At 38.6% G+C, this 18563-nt stretch overlaps 1 protein-coding gene across 4 annotated transcripts in view; it reads right to left on the bottom strand.

Moving 5' to 3' along the window:
• Positions 1-18563, bottom strand: part of LOC144695942 (microtubule-actin cross-linking factor 1-like) — a 554471-nt gene that overhangs the window by 180898 nt on the left and 355010 nt on the right. For all 4 annotated transcript variants that reach the window (XM_078567039.1, XM_078567041.1, XM_078567037.1 and 1 more), the window contains 6 exons: positions 16208-16441; positions 14229-14378; positions 11055-11288; positions 10395-10646; positions 8391-8619; positions 7805-8121 (listed from right to left, as the gene is read on the bottom strand). In XM_078567039.1, the coding sequence (XP_078423165.1) occupies positions 7805-8121; positions 8391-8619; positions 10395-10646; positions 11055-11288; positions 14229-14378; positions 16208-16441 (1416 nt within the window). The remainder of the gene's footprint in view (positions 1-7804; positions 8122-8390; positions 8620-10394; positions 10647-11054; positions 11289-14228; positions 14379-16207; positions 16442-18563) is intronic.

The following is an 18563-nucleotide window of genomic DNA, read 5'->3' as shown; positions in this document are numbered from 1 at the left end:
TCAATTTTGTGAATCAATCTATTATATGGTACTTTATCAAACACCTTTTGAAAGTTGATACACACAACCTCAATTGCAGTAGCCTCATCAATCCTCTCCGTTACTTCAAAATGATCGATCAAGTTAGTCAAAAACTATATGGTTTTATCTCTTCCTGGGCTGACTTTCATTTATTAGCCAATCCTTTTTATAATACCAATTAAGTCTGCCCTAGATTATTGGCTCAAAGTTTTCCCACTGCTGGTGTAAGGCTAACTGACCTATACCTGCTGGGTTATCCCTCGCTCACTTTTGGACATGGGGGTAACATTTGCAATCCTTCAGTCCTCTGGCACCACCTGATACGCAAGGAGGGTCAGAAAATTATGGTCAAAGCCTCCATAATTTTCCACCCTTATTTCCCCAGTAACTTAGGGTGTCTCTTTTCTGGAATGGGATGACTTTTCTACTTTGATCACTACCAACCTTTTGAGTATCTCCCATCCAATATGATGAAACTAGAAGTAATTGGGTTTAAAAGTTTGTAAATTGCGGAAGGGAAGACCAAAGGAAGCAAGGGGTTCCATAATCTTGACTTCCTGGAAAGGATGAAAGGGTCTTTGCTCAGAAGATACTCCCCACTGATTCACCTCACTTGAAAGTTCTTGTGGGGAAAAGGAGGTTGAATATTTTCAAGACTCTGCCTCAGTAATGAATTGATTAGATTACCTGTTTGGAAAACCTGACTCTCATGCACTGAACGGAAAAGCCTTCTCCTCAAGGTGGTGATATTCAGGTTCAGCTGGGGGAGTTAGGGTAGTGGCAATGTCACTGGACTAGTAATCCAGAGGCCCAGACTAATGCTCTGGGGATATGGGCTCAAATTCCACCATGGCAAGTGTTGGAATTTGAATCCAATTCATAAAACTAGTCAGTGCTGGTGACCATGACAACTATCATCGGCTGTTGTAAAAAACCAATCTGGTTCACTAATGTCCTTTAGGGAATGAAATCTGCCATCCTTACCAATTCTGGCCCACATGTGACTCCAGATCCACAGCAACGTCGTTGACTCTTAATTTCCCGCTGAAGTAACCCACCAAGCCACTAAGTTCAAGGGCAATTAGGGATGGGCAACAAAAGCCAGCCTTGCCAGCAACACCCACATCCCATGAAAGAATTAAGAAAAAAAGTTGTGATGTCTGTTGGGAGGAAGTGATTTCAAACATCTGAGCACATAAAATTCTCAGCCTTCTGCAAAGAGCACTCTGGTGCTGCCAACCCATATATCACTGCAAATCCACAGAAGCAAAATGCTGTGTGCTTCCAGGTTTTCAGTGGAGATATTAATGGTTGAAAGACAATTGCCCAAACCAAGTACAGTACTTTAAGAATGATGAAGTAGCTAGCAACATCGTACAGAATGTCACAGGCCCAACTCAAGCCATTTAAAAGCACAGGGTGCCTAGAGTGCCATTACAATGTCGTCATCTTCAAAAAGAACCACCCTGAAGAATGGAACAAGGGTTTCTGAATAATAGTACCAAATTTGTTGAGGAATGAAACAGCATAAAATCTCAAAGCAGAGGATCAAGGTTGACTCTTCATTTGACAACCAACTTTACATTGACAAACATTGGTATAGATAGCTTGGATGGAAAATCGGAGGTGACACACTATCTTGTTACTGGTTGGCATGGAGAACTGTGCATTAGGGAAGTTTCTTGCTTAAACTTAAAGCAATAACAGATTTTGAGTGCTCAGAACAAATTAATGACAGTGCTGAGCAACCAGAGGTACTGGACTAGACAAATGGCTACTATCAATTCAGCATGGGCACTCAAGCCAGTAGGTTTGAAACTCCTGGAACTTAACATTGCATATCATATAGATATCTACATAATCTTTTAACAGTTTTGGGGCCAACTTTGAGTTCAGACTTCATAGGTGGAAAATTGTGGACCACTGGCAGGCAAGATTGGCTAAGGTTAATTTCACCAATTTACTTTTAATTTACTTCAATGCATATTTTAAATGATACATTTAATCCTTAAAATGTTATATTTATTCTATTGGATATGCACAAAAGTGAAGAAAATAGGCAGGAAGCCATGAAGTGCTACCACACTAAACATGAGATCCACCAAGGAAGTAACTGCCACCTGAAACAGCTGTTGAAATCATAGTGACCTTTCAATGGTAAACTTAAAAGAGATGGGAAATAGTAAAATAAACTAATCTGACAAATGTGGCATAACTTCTGTCCACTGTCTACAGATGGAAATAGGAAAGATAATTAATGCTATTCAAACAAGATGCGCTTTATAGTTGATGTAGAATCAAGTCATGAAAGCAGCATTCTGAGGACAAACATTTTACAACATGATTGGATACTGCCTTGGATTCATTTCTGGGGCCTGCATGCATTCAAGTCAACTTTAGACTGATGGGATGAAAGGCATATTTGTGTTAGTGCCAAGAATCCCATTAAAATGTCCCGAATTGGCACAAATTGACAATTTCTTTCAGAAAAGCTTTCAGATATTTGGTGTGTGAAATAAGAAATGAGTGGTGGTGGATTGCTTATCTGAGGTTGCGCTGAGACAAATTGCCGATAGATTCAAAGTCAATTTGGCACAGGAACATTCAGCCCATTGATTTCATGTTGGCTCTCTGGAGAGCCATCCAGTCAGTCGCATCCCAATCCAATTTCCTTTTGAAAGCATTGCTTGTCTCTGCTTCAACCACCCCCATAGGCAGTGCTCCAGATCATTAGCAGTCACTGTGTTAAGAAAGTTCTTCCTCACATACCCACCCTGAGCTTGTTGCCTAAAATCTTAAAATCTGTCCCCTTGGTCCTGTGTCAGCAGCTAAAGGGAACAGATTTTATTTTTCTACCTTACCTGGTCTGTACTGGAGTGTTGCTTTGGGCTGCATTAGAGTGCTTAAGTTGGAGTTTGATGAGTGAGGGAGTTCGGGGAAGAGGGAAGTAGGTGATCCTTTCATTTTCTACTTTTTCTCAGAAAGAAGAGTAGTGGCCTTGGTAAGTAGGATCTGGCGAGTATTTCTACTGTCCTTAATATACTCTAAATTAGAGGAAGTAAAAGTAAAGGGAGCAATTTAAGGATAAGTCATGGCAGGGCAGCTCAGCCATGTGGAATGCTCCTCCTGTGATGTGGGCAGTCAGAAAGCTTCCAGTGTCCAGGGTGACCATGTGAGCAGGAAGTGTCTCTAGCTGCAGCTACTCAAAATCCGCGTTTCTGAGTTGGAACTGTGGCTGGAGTCACTGTGGAATATCTGCAAGGATTAGGTCTTCATTGATAGCACGTACAGTGAGATGGTCACACCACAGGTAAAGAGCGTGTAGGCAGAAAAGGAATGGGTGACAGTCAGACAGAGTAAAAGCACTAGGGGGGTAGTGGACCCTGGGTCCATCTCCCTCTCTAACAGATTTTCTGTTTTGGATACTACTGGGGAGGTGGTTTCTCAGGGGAGTGCAGCCAAGAGCGTGGCACCACGAGAGGCTCAGTGGCACAGTAGGGGAGAAAAAAAAAGTGGGAGAGCAATAGTGATAGGGGATTCTATAGTAAGGGGAACAGGTAAGACATTTCTGCGGCAGCAGTTGAGACATCAGAATGGTATGGTGCCTCCCTGGTGCTCGGGTCAAGGATGTCACTGAGCAGCTGCAGGACATTCTGAAGGGGGAGGGTGAACACCTAGAGGTTGTGGTCCATATTGGTACAAATAACATACGTGAAAAGAGGGCTGATATCCTGAAAGCAGAATATAAGGAGCTAGTAAATAAATTAACAAGCAGGACCTCAAAAGGTAGTAATCTCAGGATTACTCCCAGTGCCACATGCTAGTGAGATCAGGAATACGAGAATAGACCAGATGAATGTGTGACTGGAGAGATTGTGCGGGAGGGGTGTATTTAGGTTCCTGAGGCACTAGGACCGATTCTGGGGAAAATGGGACCTGCACAATCTGGACGGGTTGCACCCCAGCAGGACCAGGACCAATATATTTGTAGGGGTATTCACTAGTACCGTGGTGGGGCTTAAACTAGAATGGCAGAGGGATGGGAACCTGAGTGGGAAGACATAAGAGGGAAACAAAGATAGGAATGAAAGACAGAAAAGTAGAAAGCAAAAGTGGAAGGCAGAGGAAACAATTGCAAGCAGCAAATAGGGCATGGTACAAAGAAATATGTGTAAAAATGTTAAAAAGAAAAGTCTAAAGGCACTGTATCTGAATGAACGAAGCATTCGCAATAAGGTAGACAAATTGACACAAGCAGCTTAAACGGGTATGTTTTGATTGTGATTACGGAGACATGGCTGGAGGGTGACCAAGGCTGGCAACTGAATATCCAAGGGTACTCGTTATTTCGGAAGGACAGGCAAAAAGGAAATGGGGGTGGGGTGGCATTGTTAGCGAAGGATTAAATCAGTGCAATAGTGAGAGAAGATATTGGCTCAGAAAATCTAGATGTAGAATCAGAATCAGAGCTAAGAAGCAACAAGGGACAGAAAACATCAGTGGGTGTCGTCCATAGGCCTCCAAACGGTAGTGGTAGGGACGGCATCAAACAGGAAATTAGATATGTTATCTAACAACGGTACTACAGTAATCATGGGTGACTTTAATCTACATATAGACTGGGCAAACCAAATTAGCAATAATCCTGTGGCGGATGGATTCCTGGAGCATGTACCAGACAGTTTTTTTTAGACCAGTACGTCGAGGAACCAACTGGGGAACAGGCTATCCTAGATTTGGTACTGTGCAATGAGAAGGGGTTAATTAATAATCTTGCTGTGCGGGGCCCTTTAGGGAACGGTGACCATAACATGATAGAATTCTTCATTAGGATGGAATGTGAAGTAGTCCAATCCGAAACTAGGGTCGTAAATCTAAACAAAGGAAACTGCAAAGGTAAGAGGCATGAGTTGGCTAAGATAGATTGGGGAACTTCATTAAAAGGCATGATGGTGGATAGGCAATGGCTAACAGTTAAGGAGTGACCATATGCATTGCAACTGTAATACATTCTTTCAACAGGAAAAAATGCAACAGGAAAAGCGGCCCAATCATGGCTAACAAAAGAAATTAAGGATAGTATTAGATCCAAAGGAGTCACAAAGTTGCTAGAAAAAGCGGCAAACCTGAGGATTGGGAGCAGTTTAGAATTCAGCAAAGGAGGACCATGCGATTGATTAAGAGGGGAAAAATTAAGTATGAGAGTAAACTTGCAAGGAACATAAAAGCGGATTGTAAAAGCTTCTGTCAGTATGTAAAAAGAAAAAGATTAGCGAAGACAAATGTAGGTCCCTTACAGTCTGAAACAGGAGAATTTATAATAGAAAACAAGGAAATGGCAGAGCAATTAAACAACTATTTTATTTCTGTCTTCATGGAGGAAGATACAAGTAGCTTCCCAGAAATGCTAGGGAACCAAGGGTCTAGTAAGGAGGAGGAATTGAAGGAAATCAGTGTTACTAAAAAATATGCTGGAGAAATGAATGGGACTGAAAGCCAGGGCCTGATAATCGACATCCCAGAGTACTAAAGGATGTGACGATGGAAATAACGGATACGTTGGTTGTTATCTTCCAGAATCTATAGAATTTTGCAACAGTCCCGGCAGATTGGAGGGTGGTAAACGTAACCCCACTACTTAAAATAGGAGGGAGGGAGAAAACAGGGAATTGCAGACCAGTTAGCCTAACATCAGTAGAGTATTATAAAGGATGTGATAACAGGACACTTAGAAAATATTAATGGGATTAGACAAAGTCAACAGGGATTTATGAAAGGGAAATCATGTTTGACAAACCTACTGCGGATTGTTGAGGACGTAACTAACAGAATAGATATGGGAGAACCACTGGATGTGGTGTATTTGGATTTGCAAGAAGCTTCTGATAAAGTCCCACATAAGAGGTCAGTACACAAAATTAAAGCACATGGGATTGGGGGTAATATATTGACATGGATTAAAAATTGGTTAGCAGACAGGAAACAGAGAGCAGGAATAAACAGGTCTTTTTCAGAGTGGCAGGCGGTGACTAGTGGGGTAGCACAAGGATCAGTGCTTAGGTCCCAGCTATTCACAATATATGCCAATGATTTGGGTGAGGGAACCAAATGTAATATTTCCAAATTTGCTGATGACAAAACTTGGTGGGAATGTGAGTGATGAGGAGAATGTTAAGAGGCTTCAAGGTGATTTAGATAAGTTGAGTGAGTGGGCAAATACATGGCAGATGCAATATAACGTGGATAAGTGTGAAGTTATCCACTTCAGTAGGAAAAACAGAATGGCAGAGTACTATTTAAATGATGATTGATTGGGAAGTGTTGATGTATAAAGGGGCCTGGGTGTCCTTGTACACCAATCACTGAAAGCAAGCACACAAGTGCAGCAAGCAGTTAAGAAGGCAAATGGTATGTTGGCCTTCATTGCGAGAGGACTTGAGTACAGGAGCAAGGATGGTCTTACTGCAGCTGTACAGGGCCTTGGTGAGACCACACCTGGAGTATTGCGTGCAGTTTTGGTCTCCTTACCTAAGAAACGATATCCTTGCCATAGAGGGAGTGCACTGAAGGTTCACCAGACTGATTCTTGGGATGGCAGGATTGTCATATGAGGAGAGATTGGGCCAACAAATATGTATTTACTGGCGTTTAGAAGAATGAGAGGGGATCTCATTGAAACGTGTAAAATTCTGACAGGGCTGAACAGACTGGATGCAAGGATGATGTTTCCTCTGGCTGGGGGCTAGAACAAGGGGTCACAGTCTCAGGAAACAGGGTAGGTCATTTAGGACTGAGATGAGGAGAAACTTCTTCACTCAGAGGTTGGTGAACCTGTGGAATTCTCTAGAGAGAGGACTATGGCATTGAAATAGAGGTTTAGCCATGATCATACTGAATGGTGGAGTAGGCTTGAAGAGCCAAATGACATACTCCTGCTCCTATTTTCTATGTTTCTCTCTAAAACTATCTTGTAAACTTCTATCAAATTTCCCCTCAATCTCCTTTGCTCCAAGGAGAACAACCCCAGCTTCTCCAACCTAACCTATCAAGAAATAATCATTTCATTATTACAACTAAAAGGAACAGAGGAATTTGAAGAGAACAAGGTTAAAATAGATGGTCTTTTAGGGTGGCTCTCAGCCATTGGACAGCAGAAAGAGATGGGCTTTACACTACGCTGTAACAGAGCTGGGAGTGCACAATGCTTGCCCAGAGTGAAATGTGTTCTATTCCACTCCATCAATCAGCTCTTACCTTAAAAGGGAAGAAAAGATCATTCTTTGATTTACATGGGGGCATTTAGCAGGTACAAAAAAATCTCTCAAAAATTCTAACTGCCTAATTTTCAAATTGAGTGCAACAATGCATTTGTGAAAGTGAGTTAATTTGTGACCAGAGGCTCAACAATTGCCTCAATATGTTGAATAAGATCTGTTCTGGCTTCAATTCCTTTGATGCTCAATCTGCCACAATTATACTTCCCAGAAAATTAAATCTTATGTACCAGGTTGCTATTCTTTGCTGCAGTGGTCTGTATCTAATTGAAATGAGTTGGATCACTTAAGATGATCACAACGAACAGCCTCATTCAATAATAGTTTATTGTGTCCCATGCCCATTATTTACTAGACTACTGAACAAACCAGACCTCACAGAAGACGAGGGCTTCCAACATGTATCTAACCACATATCCAAACTGATTGAGCTTGAGTTTTACTGGAATTTTAAAATACAGTCTACGACATTAAATACCTTTACATTTAGAAAATGAAAGATATCTTACTTTGGAATGAAGTGTGCTATAGCGATTTTTGGCATCTTCCAACTTGTCCTTCACTAGTATGCTGGTAGTAGAGGGGTCAATTGGGGGCTTAAAATTTTCACTTGCAATGGTTTTGGCAAAGACATTTGCGGTGTCCAGGACCTTTTGTCCAGAGATTGTGACATATCTTAAATCCCCTTTATGAGAAATAATATCCTCACAGAAACTCTTCTGTCTCTGCAGTTTGATTTGTAATGAATCGGTGTCCATTTCTCCAACTTTTATCTCTTCAAGTTCACTCTCAGATTGGATTAGCCAGGCCTCAAATTCACCATGGTCTATTTAAAAAAAATTTTTAAAAAAAGGTTATCAAATAATAAAGATTAAATAATTTGCTAATAAAAAAAATGCTGCAATAAACCGATATTTATGTTTTGGAGTGTTGGAGACCACCAAAAAGGTCCCAAATTATTGAAAATTCATTCTATCCTGGAATAATTCCAAATCATGCTATTCAAAACCAGTGCTTCATATAATTTTATTTACAATTCTTTACAGCTCACAGTATATACACTTGCTTGGAAAACAAAGTGATTCCTTCACCCACCTTTTAGAAATTTTTGCAGTTCTTCTTGCAGGGCCTGAACATGTTTCAGTTGAGTTTCTGCCTGCAAAAGTGCTGTCTCAAACTGTACTTTCAGCTCATTCAGGTTACTCTGCAATCGCTCTCTCTCTTCTGGTGAGAGGTTATGGCCATGCTTGTCCAGGAAGGACTGAGCTGACTGTGTCGCCAATATGAAAGCTTGCTGTTGTGATAACAATTTTTCATGTCGGGCCTGAAGAAAAATAATGCAATTGTGTACGAAAAGAAAAAAGCTCATTTTCATTATCCTAAATTTGTCTCAGGGATCTAAGTCTTTTCTTTAGCTTGAGACCAATTGAAATATGATACCTAAGTCCTGCTGATTTACTAAACTTCAGTAAATAATGACCAGACATTAAACAAATACTGATCTCGTAAAGGTTTGCTTCAATTATGAAACCTTAATTTATATAATCATGCCCAGCACACAACCAATCAATACTTTAAGTTAATATACTGAGATTGTAAAATGTTTAGTATTATTACTGCTTCTTGTGATTCAGTAAGCAAGTTTAAAATAGGTGTTATTTAGTTTCAAGGAACCATGTTGAGAGTTCATGTCCCACTACAATAAAATGCATAAATAATCTGACTACATAAAATCAGCTCTCATACTGAAGTTTGTCCATGCTTCCTTACCAAATAAGCAACCTTCAGTTTCAGTCTTTTTATCAGAGCTGATAAAATACCTCTTACTAAAAGTCCAAAATATCACATTCATATCTTGGCATTTGGAAATTTAATTTTCTCTGGTAATGTACTGGCTACCATATTCAAAAATAAATAAGATTGACTTCTGAGTGTTTAATGTATGATCATTTTATTTCATTCTCTTGTCTTTAAAAGCACTTATTTGAAGTGACACCACACCAAAAGACAGGGAAGCAACTGTGCATAGAGCATCAATGCGTGTACAATGAAGCAGTCACTCATGAATGAAATTAAAGCCCAGGGCAGTGAAAGATTAATTTTCCTTTCAAATGTCCCCTCCAAAGGTTTGGAAATTTCTAAACCTATGTAAAAGCCTGACTTGTGCATTGGATTTTACAGCATATCAACTGTAAAAACCCATGGAAGATTATTGTGTAAAATTTGTAGCACTGGGGAGGTGGGGAGAGATCCCTGTGCACACGGCCTTTGGCTGCATCTGGACCCAAGCAGGGAGATAGGCCTGCCTGCAGCACTGGCAACCCAGCCTGTGTTGGTAGCCTGGCTGCAGGCAGTTGAACTGCTTGTCCTTCACATTGGGAAACTGGGGTCAGATTGGAAAATCTTAGTCAGCCTCTTTAATCCCTGGTTAACAAGGTTCTTAATAGGTCTAACTGCCTGCCTGTGGGGCAGGTGGTCTTCCCAGCCCCTGATTCAGCATCAGCCTCAGTAATGGGGTCAGGAAACCGGCAGGCTGGCTTGCCTCCCGAGGGCCCAAAAATTCAGTCTGAAGCATTCAAAATATTCTATAAAAACTCACGTGTGATTAGAACCTAACAAGAAGGGAAGGGGACCGCAATAAATGTGAACAAGTTAAAAGGACAAAGGAAAATTGTGTTGATGGGAAATAGAACTTCACAGTTGGTATACTTGGAAGAGGAGTGGTAATAAATTAACAAGTAACAAGCAAAATATCGCAGATGATGGAAATCTGAAACACAAAAACAGAAAATTCTGGAAACACAGATGCTGCTTGTGTTATTCCAGATTTTATTTTATTCTTGTTATAAGTTCCTCTTAGGTGTTTAACAACATTATATGCTTGGATACAAGGAGTCAATATACAGAATTATTCTCTTTAAGCAAGATTTTTGCATGTGTATGTAGATACATAATATACACACATGCACACCCCCAATTTTCTAATTTCTTCCTGTTTTGATATGAAGGATCAAAATAATAAAATAGCAGTGATTTGTTATTTGTTACTGCAATTGTTTAAACAGTGCACAAGACTGAAACAGACTGAAGTATTCATACCTTTAATGCCTGTTGCTGCTGGCTCAGACTTACACCCATCTCAGCCACAGTATTCATTACATCAATCTGGCCTTGCAGTTGTAAATCATTTTTTAATGCATCTAATTCATCATCTTCATGCTTTAAGTTCAGTTCCTCCTGAAGCAGTACATGATGAGAACACGATGCTGCCTCCTGTCCCACGGCTGAGAGCCACCCCAAAAGACCATCTATTTTAACTTTGTTTTCTTCAAATTCCTCAACTGTTTTTGCCTATAATAATTACATTTTTAAGTTAATTTGAGGATGCAATGAAGTTTTGATGAAAGATATGTTACTTGTCAAAACTTTGCTACATTTAATACTTAAATGTTTTAGAACAAAAATGATAATAAAAAAAACTCATGTTCTAATCCAGAGTATGTTGATACAGACCAGTCTCTCATAATCCTATAATTACTATTTCTAGGCTTGGTATTTCCATTATCAAATTGTCAATTTTCATGCAGTTGTAAAAGCTAGGAAACAGCAAGGACATGATTATTAAAATGCTGCTACCATATTTGCATCCTTTGCTGCTGGTATCTGTCTGAGTATTATTCTCCAGTGCAAGATTGGTATTTGTAGCAGCCTATCAATAGTGATTTTTAGCACTTCTGCAGATTTGGTCCTGCGTATTACCTTTTCAGTTTCCTGCTGGACAGCTTTTGTTAAGGCACTGTCTATTTGTTTCTGAAGTGTCTCAGCACTTTGACACAACACTTGGTGCTGAGCCTTTACTTCCAGCAGTTTCGTTTCAACTGTTGCCAGTTCTTCAGAATCTAGCTTCCCCTGATTATCCTCCAAAAAACGTTCTGTAGCTTTGGTCACATCCTCTACAGCAGCAGCATGTGACTGCATGTCTTCTTGCAATGCCTAAAGGGAACATAGCACCAAAATCAATATAATAGCATCTCTGCACAAAAAGACATATAAAACATCAATATATCTATCAATATATTCCTGCCTGCATCGCCCGACTTCCTAGATCATGTTTTAGGCACACTGTGTCAGTTTTTTCTCCATTATAAATGTTGATTCCCAGATTTACAATGGGTTTCACTGATGTAAATTTGTCATACTGTAATTAGATATTCTGGTCACTTGGTAACTTCATACTGGTCTGTGAAAGTTTTCACACAGATACTCTTGAAAAATCTCAGATTCTGCCATTTTGTTTTCTCCTCAGGCAAGTTTTAGTTCTAAGTTTTCTGTTTCCAGAGTGGATTCCACTCTGGATTAAGATTTATATAGTGCTGGGATACAAAATTCAGTTAATTACTGAATCTAAATCACTAGTCTCTAGCACAAGACATGGCTCTCACGAAACGTCTGTTGTGATGTTACGACAATACAATCCACTAAATTCCACAAAGCCAGCAATTATTCATTACTTATGTTATCCAACTCTTACTATTGGATAGCCTGCAAATGACTGATGTTTATCTCAATGACAATAGCAATAAATACAGAATGGATCCAGATGGGAATTCTGAACACAAAGGTAATTCATTGTTGCTATTACGGATTTAAGATAGCTAGCCAGCTGTCACATGCAGTTTTGAGGTGGAATATATGCCTTCGTTCATTGTCTCAATGGCACGGTAATGATAATGGATTTCACTAAATTTGATCAAATTGGAGATCAAGAGAAGAATACATTTTTAAAGCAGAGTTTTAGTGATACTAAGTTCTGGAACAGATGGTTCACCTCAAAAGTGATTTAGGAAGACCGTAAAAATAGGTATTATTGAACAAAAGTTTATTGAGGAATTTTGTGCTGCAAAATTATCTTTACTTCATCTGAAGAGTTAAAAGGGTAATTAATTAAATGCCATGTAAATATAGCAAAGGACATATAGGGTTATTTTACAGTTGTGGAATAGCCAAAACAGTTTTGCTGCTTCTTTGTGCTTTCATTTGTAAATAACTAATGTAGTTACTTTTGTCTGATAAATGCTCTCATGTGTTTGTTGTTCTGTCATACCAAGTAAATTGAAAAAATAATACATATCTATTGTAAAAAAAAAAATCCAGCATACAGAGGGCACTTGCAACTGGACTAATAGCCACAGATCAAACATTTTTTGCAAGCGCAAACTATGTAAAGTACAGCATCTGGTTTGTAAGAGTGAAGGGCAGCATGGGCTTGATGAGCCAAATGGATTCCTTCAGTGCCGTTATAACTCTAAAGCCACTAAAAGAGAATGGGGAGTTCAAAATCCTAATGGTAACACGATTTAAAATGGAATTCTCTTTTAGTAGAAAATATATTGTAATATCATTTGCATTAACCGGTCTAGTTTCTGCCTCATGTATTTATCTAGCTTCTGCTTAAATGCATTAATGCTAATCACCACAACCACTCTTGATGTTTCTAACCATTCCCTAGGTAAAGAGGTTTCTTCCTAATTTCCTGTTGAATTTTGTAATAAATCTCTTATATTTATGAACCCTAGCTCTGGTTTCACCCACAAATGGAAACATCTAATCTATATATGTTGCCACCTCAAAAAATACACCTATCCTATCAATCTTAAAGACTTCATCAGACTACTCCTCAGTCTTTTCTTTACCAGAGAAAATCTTTCTGCTCAATCTTTCCCAATAAGTATAACCTCTCACTTCTGGTATAATTTTAGTAAATCTTTTTTGCACCATCTTTGTATACTTTTTATAGGTTGTCCAGAACTGTTAACTGTACTCTACTGTGGTCTAACCATGGTTCTATACAATTTTAACAAGCTCCTAGGCTTTTCAATTGAAATGAACTCCAGCGTTTCGCTTGCTATTTTAAGGCCTTATTAACCTGCTTTGTTAGTTTTAACTATGAGTATCTGTGCCCACCACCTCCCCACAGATCTTTTTCTACCTCTACATCACTTATTTTCCAAGGAGTATGTGGCTTCCTTATTCTTTCTTCCAAAATGTACCAACTCACACTTATCTATATTGAAATTCATTTGTCAATTACAAGCTCATTCTACAAGTTTATTAATGTCATTGCATTTTTTCACAGTCCTCCTCTGTATTAACCACAGTCCCCAATTTGATGTTACCTGCCAATTTTGAAATCGTACTTCTGATTCCAGAGTAAATTTTTTTATATATAGTGATAGAAATAGTGAATAGTGACCCCAGCATCAATTCATGTAGATCATCACTTTCCACCTTTGGCCAGTTGGAGTAACCACCTTTAACTCCTATCTGCTTTTTGTTATGTAGCCAGCTCACTATCCATTTGGCTGCTTGTTCCCCGTCATGTTCTGACCTTAGTCATGATTCATCTATGCCTCACCTTATTAAAGGCCTTTTGAAAGTCCAAATACATTATGTCTACTACATTACTTGCTTCTACTCTTTCTGTTGCTTCTTCAATTAATTCAATAAGGTTTGCCCCGAGTTTCCATTTTGAAATCCATTACATTTTGAGTTTCTAAATGTTTTTCTATTGCATCTTTGAGTAAGGATTCCACTATCTTTCCAAATTGGTCTGTAGTTTCCTGAACTTATTCTATCTGCACTTCTAATTACAGGAATCACATTAGGTGCGGCTCCGTGATATTTTACCGACCACCCCACCACCTGGTAAAATTCAATGTCTCGGTTATCTCATCCATAACTTCCTTTATATTAAAAGTTATTTCTCAGCAAACTTTAGGAAACTGAACGATACACTTTTGCTTTCAATGAGCTAGAGGATCTATTTTTGCTTTTGCGTTTTGACTACAGCATTTTAAATCTGATGCTCAACTGAAAAGCAGATAGGTGGGCAAATAACAAAGATGCTTTATTACTGTAAACTTGCTGAATTACCTGAATTACACACTGTTGCTGATGAAGAGCAGGCAGATCACTCTTACCGACTGCCACCTGGTGATTGGCTACTCTGCCAGCTGTCTGAGCCAGCCATACACTGAGCTCATCCAGTTTCTGCTTACATTCCTCTTGTTGCTCTTGCTGTGCCTGCAAGGAGACAAACACATATATGCCCAGTTCCCATTTCCCATTAATTGTGCTGCTAATTCTAAGAACATTTGTTTTGAAATAAAACTTTACACTGTCTATAGAATATTTCTGGATAGGAGAACAGAGCAGATCTGTGCAGATTTTTGATGCAGAAGCCTAAAAAAACTATTTTTATTAACATTGCTTGATTATGTCCAAGGAGGACTGTTACACACATCTACTGAATAAATGGCCTGCTTCTAATCAACTAAAATGTACTGGAAAGTCTACAACAGCTGCAAATGCAAATCCATGTAATTAGAAATTACAATAGTAATATTTAAATTTGAAAAAAACAGGCATTTAAAAACTGTGTTTGAAAGGTAACAAGTCTGCATTCTGTAATGCAAAGCTTGTGCAAATAGGTGGATTCAAATTAAATGTTACATGTTTGTACAGTAAGAAAATTGAGTGGGTTTAATTGCCAATTAGAATTCTATGCACTATGGAATCTGGATCTAAAGGCTCTTACACTACACATTCAGAAATCTGCAAAGAACATTCGGTTGAACCAATATATTTTTACAGAGCTTGTGCACACTTTAGCAACCATAGCATTAGTAAAATTGAGCAGGATGTGTCACACAAATACGAGGAATATATCCCAAGCCATAGTGTAGAGATTTCACAAAAATACATTTTAGAAGCAGTGCAGAATCAGTTGTTATTGAATGGCAATGACAGGAAATGTAAGCATGTGGTCTTGCAGTTAAAAACCACAGTTAACACTTGAATGACCATTTTCAGATCCACTACAATGCATTATCTTCATTATAATGTGAGCCAGGACGAGTTATGGAACAAAAGTATCTGGAAAAAGCAAGGCAAAACAGGTTACAAGATTGACACAATGAACATTGGTTAGAGGGTTACTGATAGCATTGCAGCTGAACAAGAATAATCTACACAACCTAATGAAATACTGTGCCTACACAATATAGTCCTGGCTGACATCTCCAACTACAGCCTGATTTAAACCAGACTAAAGATTTCTGGGTTGCTTTACTATAAATCCTGGTTGCAGTAAATTACATCATGGTTATGCTTCTGCTCCATAGGCTCAAATCTCTTGCTATTCTTTCAATACTCAGGTTGTGCCATTTTACATCAAACCTCATTAAAACCAGTTCCTCAGGGTGGACTGCCAGTTAATTTTGATAAATCAAGTGCTCAACTATGTTTAACTAAATGTTTTCTAATTACCTAACAGATCCCAATGTATTTACTTAATTTAGTCCCATTATTGTACTAATCAAGTTATGTTTTCAGTGTCAGGGCATTTTGACAGTAACGAGAATGCACAGGAAACTGTTTTAAGTGCTAGAGTCCCTGCTCAGTTCTTTAGCTACTTAGGTCTGAATTGTACAAACTGGGTATGCCTTAATGTTCAACATGATTAAACAACATCACAGAATTTTCACCAGCCAAAATCTGAGTTTGTCATCATTAATATTAATTGTTTTTATTTTAATATTCACATAGTTGGAAACTAATGTATATAAACATAACATTACACTGCAGTGATTTTAGGTAATATGCAACAATGTTTTCAGGTAGAACAATTAGCATTGTGGTTGATTCAAATCAAAAAGAACATAAAAAGTTGCTTTCCCCTGGTTAAACTTGTAATATTTGGGTGTAGTTTGTAAATAATTTCTCACTTTCTTGTCTATAGCTAGGTTAATATTTTAATATATACTACAAGAAACAATGCAAGTATTTTCTAAGGTTTAAAAAATATATATTTTTATATATTTAATTAAAGTTAGTTGCTGACAGGTGCAAACCTTCTTGGATTCCACAGACTCTTTATCCTGAAGGTGAAGATCTAATGCTTCTGCCCGTGCCACTACTTTTTCAGAAATTTCCCTGAATGATCTCTGTAGCTCATTTAATAGTCTAAGCAACTGCCTGCTTTGTTGAGGGGTTAGGTCTTGGGCACGTTCAGAAATAAAGAACTGAATATCAAAAGCCGCATCATCAATATCTGCTTTAGTGTGTGACAGTGATTGTTTCAGTTCCTGAAGAGAGAGAGAGAGAGAGAGAGAGGGAGAGAGAACAAATTAATATGCATTTGAATTCCAAAGTGCAATAGCATAATCTATATATTAGAATTGAAGAAAATACTTTAGACACATAATTGAAAACCTTCCTTTTCCATTAGGAAAGTAGCAAGGCAATTCCAAAGTTAATCACTTTGATGCACTAATATCATAACGGAGTTGCATACACCCAGGATGAAATTAACAATAATATGTCAAAGATTCTTAGTTTGGTTGTCTGTAAAACTTATTGAGAAGGGCTGTCAAGCAGAAGAACAATACTTTACCAATTTCTATCATAATGACTCAATATGTGACCCCTCAGGTAGGTGATATGCCAATATGTTGATGTAGCTTGCTTTGTTGGAAACTCTGGCTTCCTCTAAAATTCAAAGCATCATTGCATGTTCAAACCCATGACTGCCTGCAAATTGTATTGCGTTTCAGTGGAAATCATAACAGCTAATGTGGACAAATAAATGGGAGGTTGAAATGGAATTGAGTGCTTATCAACACAACATACACACAGGACAGATAGTAGGAAATGTTCTACTTTAAAATTTAGTATTTAACAGTGCATCAGGACTTAACTAACTTAGAAGCGAATGATATTTGTATAGTTAACAGGACCAGTTATATTCAGGGCCAGTGCCAAAAATAAAATATGAATGTGTAAAACTTTGGAAATGAGCCTTGCAAATGTAAAAAATGGATGGGTAGCTGATCAATCTAGCCCATCCAAAGACTTCAGAGAAAAGTTTTAGGACAATTTAAATATGAGTGCCTAGGACCTCGCCCTGTACATATTTTTTAATATAAAATATATAGAGAAATGCTCATTGCTATCTCTAAAAACTTCAAGCTGGACAAAGAACTAAAATGGTAGGATTAATAAGAGATCTCGTAGTTAAGGATCCTCCAGGGTGTAGCAATCACAACATAGCAGAATTTCAAATTTAGTTTGAGGGTGAGCAACTCAGGTCTCAAACCAGTGTCCTCAATTTAAATAAGGGCAATTACAGAGGTATGAAGGAAGTGTTGTCTAAAGTGGGCTGGGAAAATAGACTAAGGGGAAGGTCAGTGGATGAGCAGTGGCAGACATTTAAGAAGATATTTCATAACGTTCAGCAAAAATTTATCCTGGTCAAAAAGAGGGACTCTATGAGAAGGATGAACCACCCGTGGTTAACAAAGGTGGTCAAGGAGAGTATCCAAACAAAAACTAAGGCATACAAAGTGATGAAAACTAGTGGTAGTCCAGAGGATTGGGAATTTTTTAGGAACCAGCTGTGGATGACTAAAAAGAAAATAAAGAGGGAGAAAATTGTTTATGAAAGTAACTTGGCAAGAAATGTAAAAACAAACCACAAGGGCTTCTACGGTATATAAAAGGAAAGCGAGTAGCCAAAGTGAGTGTGGGACTCTTGGAGGATGCAACTGGAGAACTGATAACAGGAAACAGGGAAATGGCACATAAGTTAAACCAACATTTTACATCAGTCTTGATGATGGCGAACACAATAAACATTCCAAATATATCAGATAGGCAAGGAGCTAATGGGAGGAAGATCTTGTAACAATCTCTATCACAAGGGACAAAGTATTTGGCAAACTAATGGGACTAAAGGCAGACAAGTTGCCAAGGCCTGGTGGCCTGCATCCACGGGTTTTAAAGGAAGTGGCTGCAGGGATAGTGGAGGCATTAGTCGAAACATTCCAGAACTCACTGGGTTCCGGGAGGATCCTAGCGGATAGGAAAACCGTTAACATGACACCCCTGTTCAAGAAGGATGGGAGACAAAAAGCAGGAAACTATAGGCCAGTCAGCCTAACATTTGTCGTTGGGAAAATGCTAGAGTCCATTATTAAGGAAGAAATAGCAGGACATTTAGAAAAGCTTAACCCAATCAGACAGAGTCAACATGGTTTTGTGAAAGGGAAATTGACAAATTTGTTACAGTCTTTGAGGATATAACAAGCAGAGTTGATAAAAGAGGAACTGGTAAGATGTAGTATATTAGGATTTCCAGAAGGCATTTGATAAGGTACCACATAAAAGGTTATTGCACAATATAGGAGCTCCCGATATTAGGGGTAATGT

Source organism: Cetorhinus maximus, chromosome 21 (assembly GCF_964194155.1).
Source record: "Cetorhinus maximus chromosome 21, sCetMax3.hap1.1, whole genome shotgun sequence".
NCBI classification, from domain to species: domain Eukaryota; kingdom Metazoa; phylum Chordata; class Chondrichthyes; order Lamniformes; family Cetorhinidae; genus Cetorhinus; species Cetorhinus maximus.
The sequence above is the reverse complement of the archived record's forward strand: the minus strand, read 5'-3'. Positions and strand labels throughout refer to the sequence as shown.